At 33.1% G+C, this 13,684-nt stretch overlaps 2 protein-coding genes across 2 annotated transcripts; both read right to left on the bottom strand.

The window, feature by feature from the left end:
* Positions 1-6,553: 6,553 nt before the first annotated feature.
* On the bottom strand, positions 6,554-7,378 carry LOC141537826 (zinc finger BED domain-containing protein 4-like). The gene has a single exon (XM_074259006.1). The coding sequence runs from the start codon at positions 7,376-7,378 to the stop codon at positions 6,554-6,556; it is 825 nt and encodes a 274-aa protein (XP_074115107.1).
* A 153-nt stretch (positions 7,379-7,531) lies between these two features.
* Positions 7,532-8,500, bottom strand: LOC141537827 (E3 SUMO-protein ligase ZBED1-like). The gene has a single exon (XM_074259007.1). It carries the CDS (start codon positions 8,498-8,500, stop codon positions 7,532-7,534), a length of 969 nt encoding a protein of 322 aa, XP_074115108.1.
* Positions 8,501-13,684: the final 5,184 nt, after the last annotated feature.

The following is a 13,684-nucleotide window of genomic DNA, read 5'->3' on the forward strand; positions in this document are numbered from 1 at the left end:
GAGAAAAGCCCGTAGTCCGACTCAATTTCCAGACTTCAGTAAAATCGAATCATATAACGATTATTTAGCAGACCTAATCAGCCGAATTTCCGAAATTCATCGAATATCCGCAGAAAACCTAACGAAAGCTAAACACGAGTCAAAAATTCGATTCGATAAACATATACACCCTTCAAAATTTAAAGTAGGAGACCTTGTATATACGTTAAAAGAACCTAGGAAAAATAAATTAGATAATTATTATACCGGCCCATACAAAATAGTTGAAATAAACGCAATGGGAAATTTAATAATAGAAAAAGAAAACGGAAAACGGAAATTAATCCACTCGAATAAGGCAAAAATAGCCAGCCGCGAAAACTTCGACTAAACAGAACCGAAGATTGTTTGTTTCAGTAAATATATACCTATATAGACGCAGAAATCTACAAAAAAAAAGAAATCATGATCGCTGCACCACTTCTCCTCCTGAGAATCGGATACCTGACATGGGGAGCTGACGAGGTGAAAATAAAACCAATGGAAGCGAATCCGGGCCTACTATACGACCCATTCAAGAGAATCCACCTCATCAGAGAAGAATGGCAAATCATCAGTTCAATAAACATCAAAAACCTAGTAACTCTTTACCCCTACTTAAATCAAAATATATCGGAAGCTTATGGGATATGTTCTCGAAAATTCAATCATTCTTCCTGTTTGTTGTACCTAAGAACCAACACACACCAAGAAATTTATGCTGAAATCGAACAAGCAAAACACCGGCTAAGGCAGTTCCTCGAAGATCCTCAACTTGAAGAATTACATCCACAGAATCGCACAAAAAGAGCACCGTAGTTCGGCTTCGTAGGCTCAATTGCACGAAAATTATTCGGGACTATGGACTACAGCGACAAGGAACATATCTCCAAGGAGCTAGACAAGTTATATCAAGACAACAGAGAACTTGTACACTTATCGCAAAATAACACCCACATCATTAAGAGCGAAATCAACGAAATCCTTAAACACGAAACAAATATAACCAACCGAATCAAAGAACTAGCGAAAACTTCAGCATCTCTGCAACAATCAACAAATAAACAATTAACAGACATACAAAGGATCCAACTATTCTCAATGGTAGGTGACGAAAATATTCACCGGATGACTAACCACCTAAGAACTCTCAATAATGCAGAAAAAGCCATAGAAGAAGCAGAATGGGGAAAACTAACCTATTTAACAGTGTCAGCCAAACAACTGAACCAAGCCACCGCGGACATGATAAAAAACATCCAACCTTAAATCCACTACAACCTCTGGACCACATGGACATCAACACGCTGGCGAAGGTGTCGAAAATAGAAACAGGAAAATCAAACGGTCACTTCCTGATAATAATAACGGTACCACTCTTCGACCAGACGCCGTGGCTAGCATATGAACTGAAATCACTTCCCAAGGCCGAGAAAATCGGAGATCAATTATCAACATTGACAATTCAGCCTACGTCAAAATATCTAATGACGGAACCTGCATTCGCAGAATATTTCCTCGCTGAACAAGATTACGTGGACAACTGCAAACCCATTGAACCAGATATGGCCTGCCCAACCGACATTCCAACGAAAATAACGAAACTAGAAAAAGAAGTAGATTGTGAAATGGAATTACTCATGAATCCAAAGACAGAAAATCTCAGAGAGTGCAACGTAAGAATAATCGAAAAATGTAAACTAACTTGGATAAAAATGAATGAGAAAAACACGTGGGCATACTCAACGTGTAAAGAAGAAAACATCCAATGGAAATGTCCAGAACTGACTACCGGAAATACCATAATCAACGGAATCGGACTAATACACCTACAACAAGGATGCCAAGTAAACTGCAACCAATAGAACGTCCGAGGGACAGCTAGAGAATCAACAAACATAGAAATAATCGCACCAAGTTTCAATCTATCTCTCGAAACGTTAAACTCGAGTATCATATTTAACAACGAAAATCCCAATCTACTAACAAAACTTTCAAATCCAGCTACAATCATCGACAAATTCGAACCTTGGGTTCAAGGGCTAGAAGAAAATGAAGAAAAAATGTAATTAATAGCATTAGATCACCAAAAAGAGGAAATAAATAAGAAAATAACCATCGGATCGGTATCAACAATCGGAATACTACCGATCATTATAAGCGGATTCGCCATACAAAAACTCATTCGTCGATGCCTACTAAAACCGCGGCAGAACAACAAAATAATCGAAAAGCCAGTTGTTATAGAACTAAAAACAGTCGAAGAAAAAACGTCGTCACCGTCGAAAGTCAACGAAGCACTCCCAGAGAAATCTGAAACCAACGAAGAAGGAAGCTCACCGAGTAAGCAAACAACGACTGAAGAAGCGCCCGAGAACATCGAGAAACCAAAGAAGTCGAAAACATTCCGACTAAGAGACTACAAATCACCGATCAAGACAAAACCAAACATCAACATCGTAGAAAATAAGATCAACACTAAAGAATTGTTAATAATAAACGGGATAGTAAAATGCAAGATAAATTTTCATTTAAATTACAAAAAAAAAAAAAAATTTTTATTTGCAAAATTTTTGCGACAGTAAGACTCACAAGTCCGAAGATAAAATTATCTCCGGTCTTGAAGGGACGAGTAGAAAAAGCGCAAAATCTTAATAAGAAAACTTTCCTTTCAAATTTTTTTATTTCTATAAATTCCACCAAAAATCATTCTTCCATTTTACTATCTATATCATACAGAAATTTTTTTACTATATATTATCAAATAATTTAACTAGTTAATTACATTCTATACTTAGTGTTATGTCCAAGATTAGACTTATTGAAATATAATTTTGGTCCAAGTCTTGCGACCTATAGACCGGGATCGTGAGATTGTGTTTGGAATGTAATAATGTTTAGATGGGTGTTTTACTTTTGTGGTGAATTTATTTTAACTATAGATTTACAAATTCTAAATTGAAAGTCTGAATATAAAGGTAACTTAATTTGTTAAATATTATAACTTACAATAACCCGATGATCCCTGTTGAGTTGATCCTTGATTGGATCCTGCTGTATGTTTTATCAGGATACGGGATGTTCACTTGTCTCAAACTACCGAAGTCGTTATTTTTGTGTTGTTTCACGTTTTCCACGATATGAGGAGAAACAAAGTGTGCGGACACTTGAATGAAATCAGGAAAAATGTATTGACTCAAATTGAAAGTGAACGGTTATTCTCAGTTACACGTTTTCCTACTGTATGTAGAGAAAACTAAGTATGCGGATACTTGAATGTAACTATTAAAATTTAACACTTGAAAATGGTATCGATTGACCAAAGTTTAAAACAAGTAACTGATAACTAACTGTTGAGAGAGTTGAACTAGGACTGAACTCGTACTGGAGATTAGAAAAAAAGTAACGAACTCTTAGTTATATAAGTGTTCTCTAATTAAGGCTCCACCTATTGGGCCTTGAGTTGGGGCACAGCATTTTCCAATCAGGGTCAGTTTTCAGGGTATCACCCCTACTCCGTAACTATTTTGGGCAGGTAAAGGACTACCCTGATGCTAGCTTGTCAGTGTGCACACCCACTCACAAACTAACATTTTTAAATAATAATAATCATATTGTTAAATAATTATTTAACTAAAACTAATTATCTCTATGTTAATGATTATTAGCAATCTTCAACGTTTTAGTACTTATAATAATGTTTATTTATTAACAAATTTTTCTTATTGATTCTATTACAATTATATTATTGGTTTTTATAATTGTTATTCATTATTAATTTTTAACTGTTATAATTAACAATTCTAAAAATGACATATTATAATGAATATTAATATGTCGAATGTATATTAGTTTATAAATTTATTAATCTGTATTACTTTATTAATTTATTAATTTGTTAGTTTGTTATTTTATCCTCATTTGGTGTACACGTGGCAGTATTACAGTCCTGTATATTTAACCATTGGATTTTCTTTTAACTATTTTTAACTAAATAAGTAACAAATTTTACATTTTAAAAGATTACAAAAAAAAATACCTCAGACGATTATAAACCCTTATTCCTAAATTTATTTTAAATGGTTTATGGATCGTTTAGTACCAAGGTTTTATGTTATCTAAGAACCTTTTTGGATTATAGTAATAAAAAATATTAGAGAAAATAAAATGCATTAGGCTATTTGTGTAGGTATTTTTAAGCAAATAACCTAAGTACTTTTGAAATAATATTACTAATATTTTATGGTCTTGGGTTTTTTTTTTTATATTTTTATTTTTTTTCCTTTTGACTATTAAGAAAGATAAAGTTCTTATCGGTTTTACTTGGGATTTTATGAAAATTTTCCCTTGATAGAAAAAATATATAAAAAATTTGGCCAGACATAACATTAATCTATATAAAACTTATATAAAGAATCCAATTATACACAATTTAAATTCATATCACATATTTAACCAATTATTATATATAATCATATTATTATCTATTAATATTACTATTATGTCAAATTATTAAATATATATACCCAACAATTTCCATATAAAAAAAAAAATTATTTTTTTATTTTAGAGCTAACGTCACTCATACAAATTTTTTTGAATCCCAAACTTTTTATTCGAAACGATTAATATTTAATAATTACAAGTAAAATAAGTATAGGTAATCAAGAGAACAAGAAGAGTCATCTAGCGTTAATTATAACGGGCTGCTAGGTCATGCGAAGCAGCTTACCGACGCCCGCTTGATCGCGATCGCCTCTCGGTAAGCCACGCCCACTGGTGCGTTACCGCATGGGTATAACGTATAAAGCATACCACGACGTACATACGTATACTCCGTTATCCTTCTTTCCCCATCCTACTCTGATTGGCTACAATAAAAAATTTTATTTATAGAAAAAAAAACTATTTATTCTACTATTTATCTTATTCTTCTTATATTCATTCATTTGACTTAATTCTCATCTCATTTAATTTTAATTTCATCCCACTTACCTTCCTGGCTTCGTTGCAACCACTACAATTGCCCGTATGGTTATAAAATTTTTGGAAAGGGAGAAGGTATAGAAAAATAAAAGCAAAAAAAAAACCAAATTGAAAAAAAAAAAATTTTTTTCCTTTATTTATATTTTTTTTTTCTCTTCCTATTATATAATATATCAGTTATATCAGTTATCCTCAGCAGAAACGACGACACCCGATACGTCTAGCCTGCAACAAAAAGAAAGAATGAAAATTAAGAGACGAAATAACTACGAATCACTTTATAATAACATACTTTTACCCCATGGTGACCAAACCATTAAAGATCGCCTCGAGCAAGGCGATCCTTACACGATCAATATCATCGTAGTTGGGGGCGAGGATCTCCTCAAAACTCCGGACCCCAGCAACTACCTCCAACTCCTGGAACCCGAAGAAAGTCGCCGCCTTGACGACTTCGGGAGGTAAAGACCCGAACAAAGCCACCAAGCACGAAACCAAAAATAAGGCTTCGCGCGGATGGATAGGGCGCGCCAGTTTCGCGAAGAGATGAACCGTCCTCCGTAAATCCTAAAGAAAATAAAGTTCTATATATATATATATATATATATATATATATATATATATATATATATATATATATATATATATATATATATATATATATATATATATATATATATATATATATATATATATATATATACTTATGACTTTTACTTACCCTCTTCCCATAAATCATTATAGCCATGTGGTACCAAGTACCGTAGCCCTCAAAATTCCTCCCAGTAGAATACATGTTTTTATATTTTTTTTATTAACCACACTATCACTCTCGAGAAAATACTGACGCTCAACCCGGCTTCGCGAACTCGAGAGGCGAGCGAAGAGAGATAAGAAAGATCATCCGTCAGCAAATTAATACAATGCGAAATTAAAATATAATTTAAAATTAAATATTCGCGCCAGATGACTCTCCTCACTACTCTCTCACTAAGTTAAGAATATTATAAACGAAAAGTGTAAGTGGCTCTCGCTTATGGGGAAGGTGGCCATAGGAAAACTGAAAAACTATACTAGCTTCTCGCTTTTCCGGGGGAATGTTATATCCACCCCAAAATTTTTCCGTAAATTTAAATCACCCGCGCAGATGGACGACTTCTCAATGCGCGAAAGCCACAATAAAACATAAGCTACGCGACTGCTGGTTGACTAGCGGGGACTTCTGCAATCTCAGCAGCGCGAGTATTTAAAAAGGCGATCAACAGCCAACACCTTGTAGGGGTGTCCACTTTGAAAAAACATCGATGTTTTTTTCGATTCGATATATCGAAACTGTACATCGATTACTTCCGATGTATTGGAAGAAAACATCGATGTTTTGTATAAATCGAGTACTTTTTGAAGATTTTTTATAATCAACTAATTTAAGCATTGTATTATTAAAAAAAAAAAAACAGTAAAAGCCATACATGAGAAAAATCTTTATTACGTATATATTAAAGTAAGAACAAAAAAAAACATCTGCATTTATTTTTATAAGTTAGTTTAACTATTTCCAGTGGTCTTTTGGAAGACTTTGCAAAAACAACAGTTTATTTAAACGTTTGCCTTTCAGTCTATTTCTTTGTTGATTGATGACTTGTGCTGCTTTAGAAAACAAACGTTCGGATGGGACTGAAGTGCCTACCATAGTCAAGTATTTGTATGCAATTGAATGTAGTTTAGGAAGCTGAATCTTAAGATCATTCCAAATTTCTAAAGGGTTTTCACTCAATCTGGCTACTGGGCTACGCAAGTAAATCGATAGTTCATCTGAAATAGAATCGTCAGATTGTACCGTTTTCCAGCTCTTATGAACTAATTTGTGGTGATCATCCCACAGTGAAAATTTTTCCTCTGGTTTTTCAGAATTCTCTGAAGAATCAGATTCCACGATCTCGTTTTCTACTCTACTTTTCATCATTTCCTTGATTTTTGAAACAGCTGTGGAGCAAGCGAGCGGGTCTGTGAAATGCATTTTCTTAAACCTGGGGTCCAAGATTGTGGCTACAGCGAAAGGTGTTACTCTCTCTATAGCGCCCATTCTCTTATCAATCTCTTTCAGGACCAATGCCTGCAATTCTTGGGCAAGAGATTCTTCGACTTTAAGAGGTTTAACTTTTAAAAGAAGACAATGAATAAGGGGTATTACTTTACTGCTAGTGCAGTACTTGTCACCTGATACTTCCTTAGTTGCAGCTTCAATCGGTCGCAGGATTTGTAAAACCGAAGAAAGAACAGATAATTCTGACGCAGTTAGCATCGGTGGTGCATTTTTATGAAGAATTATTATATTATTGACGACGGTGCGAAGCTCCAAAAATCGCTCGATCATGTAATAAGTACTGTTCCATCTCGTTGGGACCTCTTGAATTAATTTTGTTTCTTTCTCGGTTGCTTTACGTTGCTCATTACTAGCTACATTGCTTTGTTTGAACCAAGTCACTATTTCTTTTAGTTTGGTTATCAAGTTTCGCAGACCAGCACACTACTGTATAGCATTTTGTGCAACCAAATTCAACGTGTGTGCAAAACATGGTATATGCTTTTTTCCAAAAGCTAAATCAACAGCTTTTACCATGTTAGCTGCGTTGTCTGTGACTACAGCTGAAACTTTGTCATTATCTATATTCCATTCAGCACAAGTTTTCAACAGCATGTCAGATATGTGTTCTGAAGTATGACGATCGTTTGACTCGTAAACTCCAAGAGTTATTGCAAAAATATCATTAGATTCACCAAAGTGGGCTGTTATTCCTAAAAAACTTCTCATACTCATTGTTTCAGACCACATGTCAGTAGTAAAAGTAACATGTACAATATTTGCCAACTTAGTTTTGAAGACTGTTGATAATGCTGCGTATTTATCATCGACACATCGTGTCAACGTTGTTTTACTAGGAAGTTTATAATGTGGCGCAAGAACTTTAATCAAACTGGCAAAGCCTTCATTTTCAACAATTGTGAATGGTTGGTTATCTTTACATATCATATATATTAGGGCGTTGTTTATTCTTAACGTTTTATCGCCTCTCTCTGAAAAAGCGTATATATCTTGAAAACTTGTCACAATAGATTTCTGACGTTTTGGAGCTGGAGGAATAGAAACACATACATCGTCTTTTGAAGAGTCACATTTTTTTTCAGCATTACTAGTCAGTTCTATTGTCATTATGCCAGCGGAGCTTGTTGATGGGAGTGGATCAGAGATATTAGGATCTAATGATAAGTGTGTATTTTTCTTAACGGTGTTGCTCTGAATATCATTTTTTTTCGAACATTCATTACTGAACTCTTGATAAGCAGCCTTATATATATTTTTTAAATGACCAATTAAATTCGTTGTGTTGCCACAAGATTTTATAAATTTTTGACAGAGTCTACATTTTGCAGAGTTTTTATTTTCTTCAGTTTTATCAAAGAACCTCCATACATCGCTCTTCTTAGACGGTGCCATCGTACTTGTTGTCAGACTGAAACAAAAATAGTGCATTCAATCAAAAGTTCAAAATCTATAATTAGTAGTTAAAATCGATAAATTCGTCAATCGATAATGTTACATCACTACAAAAGTCAAACACACAACAAATAAATTAAATACTAAATGATTCAGATTAATAAGATGATGAATACATTTATTGATTTCATCAAATAATTGTCTAATAAATGAATATCGACGTGAATACAATTTAGAGAATAAGTTTGTTTAGTAAACTGTAACTTAAGATGTAGGTTATTTAATAATTAATGTTCGTATTACAGGTAATATAATTTACTAATCTAATAATTACTATTTAATGTGTCATACAGTGAATTTCTAATTTTAATATTTGTTGACATGTTAATAACTCCAACATTGTTGAAAACTTTACTTACCTCAGTCCAACTAATCGAATATGTGAAGTAAACACAAATATGAGACGAGATTTTATTATCAGTAATAAATAACGGTATATTTATAAAAAAACCACTTCAATTTCATCAATCCACAACAGCAAATGTAAAACGTAATGCAATTAACACCATTCAATATTCTTTATTGCAATATTTTGAAACCTATACAAAAGCGCCAGCCGACATTACGTGACACGACCGACATTGACATAAATGTAACAGTTTTATTTTAAATGTCATTATAGACACTACCATGGAGTATATACACATAGACACTACCATAGAATAATACCAAAAGGAAGACACTACTCACTGCACTCGTACGCAGTGTTGCCAACATTTTTAAAATAAAAGTGGGGCTGTCGGTAAGAGTAAAATTTTAGTGGTCAGACTTGGAAATTTTAATTGGTTGATTCGATGTTTTAACACTAAAAACATCGATACATCGAGTATATCAATAGATTTTCAAAACATCGAATCCATTCGATGTATCGAATTGTAAACATCGATGTTGTCAATACATCGATATATATCGAATATCCCTAACACCTTGTCTTTGAGCAATTAATTCGACTTCCGCGTTTAATTGACGGACCCGTGCCTTGTAAAAGTCCCTTATCTTAATTTGCGCTGCAGTTAAGATGAGTTCAGACTCGGTTCAACCGGCAGGCCACGTATTAGTTATTAATTAAAAATCTAGAGAACCGGAATCTCAAAGTTCTAATTTGCCCTGCACTTAGGCGAGAATCCGGGCAGTAAGTTTAAATAAAACATCTCTAAAAAGCTAAATTTGCGCACTTTACCCTACGGGGGACTGGATGACGTTAGCTAAATCAATTTATTAAAATTCATTAAATTTAACGACATAAGAATCAATTTGTGAAAGTGTAAGTTTTAATGTTTATAAAAATAAATCTAAATAAAAGTGAAATCAGTTTCCAACCAGTTCACTTCACGAAATAAGAAGCCCGTAATATAAGCAGCCCAATTCCATCCTAATCCATCCGCTGCGAGAACCAACCAAGGGCCCAATCAAGGAACAGGCGCTAACAGCTGCCCTAAAACCACGGATCTGACCATCAATAAAGTTCCTGTAACAGTAAGTACATCTACTTTCAATAAATCCGTGAACAGTCTCAAACGAAGGCGTGGTAAATTCGTACTTCGAAAACGTCCCACATAAATAATTAAAACAACGGAATTAAAACCTCCGTTGCGTATTCTTTAAACTGTTAGTCCAAACCTCCACCGTTTACGCTACCGCTCTAAAAACGCCCTTGGACATAACAATGTCCACGCCGATAATTATCAATTTGGAATAAAAATTTAATTTAATTAATTCACGGACTTAATCCCCAAAATCAATTAATTTATAATTAATTAATAAAACAGTTTTACAATAAAATATTTTCAGTAATTAATTCTTAATAAAATATTCTGAATAATTTTCTAATAGTTTTATAAATTATAAAAATAATCGACACAATTCGAAATATTCAATTTTATTTGCTAGAACATTCGCTAGCTTAGTTGTATTTGACTTTGGGTATTGGAATTTACTGCGACACAAAAATGTACTGATGCTCGACCAAAATTCCACGAATAAAAGTTTGTCGATTATTTTTCAAGTGACAAAATTAATCAATTTTTCTTAAATTAATTTGTTATAAAAATTATAACAATAAATTAACGAATTTTTTGAATGTTAATTAATTGATTAATAAATTTTTTAGTTGTTAAATTTTTCCCGCAAGGTCGATTGAGTGATTATCGGGTATGAGCCCCCAGGAAAATCCTCGATCCAAATCCTAACTAGCAAATGTTCAACTATTATTTATTGAAATAATCGTCGATTAAACGATCCAATTTATAATTAAATAGGAGAAGTAACTGGGTATTGGGTAAATCGCGGTCCACTTCTTTCCCACAGAGTAATAATTGAACCTTGACGAATAAAGTGATGATCTAACTCATTAATTGAGGATGAAGTCCTAGTTGTAGTTGGCTTCCTTCGTCTCGTCACTACTCCGCGGATCGGTCCTTCTCGATTTCCGTGGCACTATGTCTGGCGGTCACACTACTTCTCCCTTTTCTACTGCACGGCTCACCTATTTTAACCCAAAACTACCCCCTCCTATTCTCCCCTTAGGCCCGAAGATCGAGACACGCCAGTGCTATGTCGAATAGTTATCGATATCCGGTGACTGATCGATTTAGGGTAATTTTATCCTGTTACAAACTTTACGTAGCATGTTCGCGAGTTAGTACACCTGACAGTTTGGTTATTCTTCATGCAAATAACAAAATCAAGAACGTCGTTTATAAGGAAGTTTTAAGTATCTAATTTTATATTTTTAATTATTTTTATAATAAGAAATACTAATTCAACAAAGTGATTCAGTTAGAATTGGATTACTTTAATTGTATTAGTTTTACATCTTAATTATATTTCATGTTCATTGATTAAACATATTTATGAACTAAAATAGATTATATAATTGAAATTCTGTAAGTCCACGGGTTTGTGATAAAACTAAAACTATATATCTTATATATTTTTTATTTTAATTTGTTATAGAAAAAATTAGCTCTAAAACATTGCTATTTTCATCTTAAAAATAACAAAGATTATTAAAAGCTAATTGATCTAATCATAGCCATGATAGAAAAATATAAGAACATATTAACAGTTTTAGGTTCATATACAATTTTTAATCTACCTCGCTATTACGTAACCAAAATTATGCAATAATAATGAATATAATAATAATTTTATTGTAAAAATCGAAATAAATACATAATTTATTTCTCATTAACTGTTGTAAATAGCGAGGTAGACTACACACATGGATGGTAATATGCAATAATGTTTTATCAAAAATTTTTGTAAGTGATATATTTAAGATGAGAAATATTTATTTATTAGAAAAACAATATTAAAAATAACTTTTTAAAGATGGGTTGCTTATTACTATCCACATGATGTAGGCCTCCTGGGAATCCCGCCATGTTAAATAATGGTAACGCATCATACGACACAGTACCTCTACGGTGATGCGGAAATCTGTGTCAAAAATATTTTTTTTCCTCTCCGGGCGTAAAGCGTCAACTTTAGCCCCGCTGCGCTAAACGAAGTTGCCACTTTCCGCCTTCGTCGGGAAAAAAAATAGTATACACTCCTCGGAAAGTAAATAAGAAAGCTTCAGATCACATGTTTGTTGACCTCGGCTTCGCCGCGGCCAACAATTACATGTGTTCTGAGACATTTCTTACTTTACTTCCCTATGGGTGTAATATACTATTCTGGTTGAATAATTGTTAAAAATTCCATGTAAATTTCTTTTATAAATAATGAAACTATGAACTCTCAACAGGATATTCGTAGAGAATTGAGAGTTAGTGTTTAAAATGAAGTCAAAAAGTAGGAGAACTTGGTTAATTAAAGTGTATCGTGAATTTTGTTAGTAGGTGATTTTCAAAACTAATCAATTTAAAATTAGTAGTGTCTATCTATTTTGTAGCTGGTATCTACGTGGTAACAGAAATATTCCTACTAAATTTCAAATCTAGATTTAAGAATACGATCGTATTATACGCCAAGCAAAGCGGGCGGGTAACGACTAGTATTACTATAAAATTGGTCAAATAAATTTAAGTTAAAATTTACAAATCGGAAATTTTAGTACCGACAAAATTGAATTAAATTGCGTCAGTCATCAGGGCAAAATTCTGCCAATCAAATTTAAGATAATTTAGAAATTAAAAATAAAACGAAACGAAAATTGATCCAAGTAAGATTAAAATTAATTAATAAAATCACCATTTAAAATAAATGAAAATTTAAAATGAAAATAAATAATTAAAATTAACTTCTTGGAAACTATCGAGAATTTTAAAATAAAATAATAATGGATATAAATTTCTTAAATTAGAAAATTAAAGTTGTCAAGCAGTAAATTAATTTATAACAAATTACAAGAGTAAAATTATCAATAGATAAAATTTGTTCAATAAATTTCGATAAATAAATTTGTCAAATTCCAGTATGATAATTTCAAAAATAATTAACATAAAAAATTTAGCCTTGGAAAAATTTAGCCAAATGGACGACTAAGTCTCAAATCCTTACTGGAATTCAGAATAGACATAAGCCAATTATTCAGGCAGTTTGAATTCGAGTAAATTTTAATTAATCTAAAATTTTGGTTGAATAAAACGCTGCTGTGATGTTTATAATTAAGCAATCAGAAATTAATTAAATTATTTATGGAAGTCAAGTCAGGGACCGGGAAAATCGATTCCCAAGAAGTCAAGTTATAAAAAGTATTTTGAATTTTAAAAATGATTGTACATTAGAGTCAAGTGTGTATTTGGATAAATTGTTTTTATTGAGAATTGTGTGTGTGTGTGTGGAAACGAATTTACAGTATATACTCCTCGTTCACGGGCTGTCGAGGAGGTTAGCTTTAGCAGGTTGTCGACTAGTGTCATGGTATCCTCCTCTGTCCTAGTCGACTTCAGGTTCCTTAGTCCCGTAGTGAGGATCCGGGCCATAGCGAAAGGGCTAAGGACGGTATGAACCTTGGGCAAGGGTCCGGGCGACCACCCAAGGTCATATCTAGTCATAGAGCGTGAGGGCCCTGTGGACAGCGCGACTTAGGTAGAAACTGCGATATAGACGCTCCATATGAGGGTATTGTTAGAAATAGGAAAATTTTGATAGAAACTACAGTATAGACGCTCGTTC

This window comes from Cotesia typhae, unplaced genomic scaffold, assembly GCF_013202065.1.
Source record: "Cotesia typhae breed Kobodo isofemale line unplaced genomic scaffold, CoteBio_Ctyphae contig_17, whole genome shotgun sequence".
In the NCBI taxonomy this organism is placed as follows: Eukaryota; Metazoa; Arthropoda; class Insecta; order Hymenoptera; family Braconidae; genus Cotesia; species Cotesia typhae.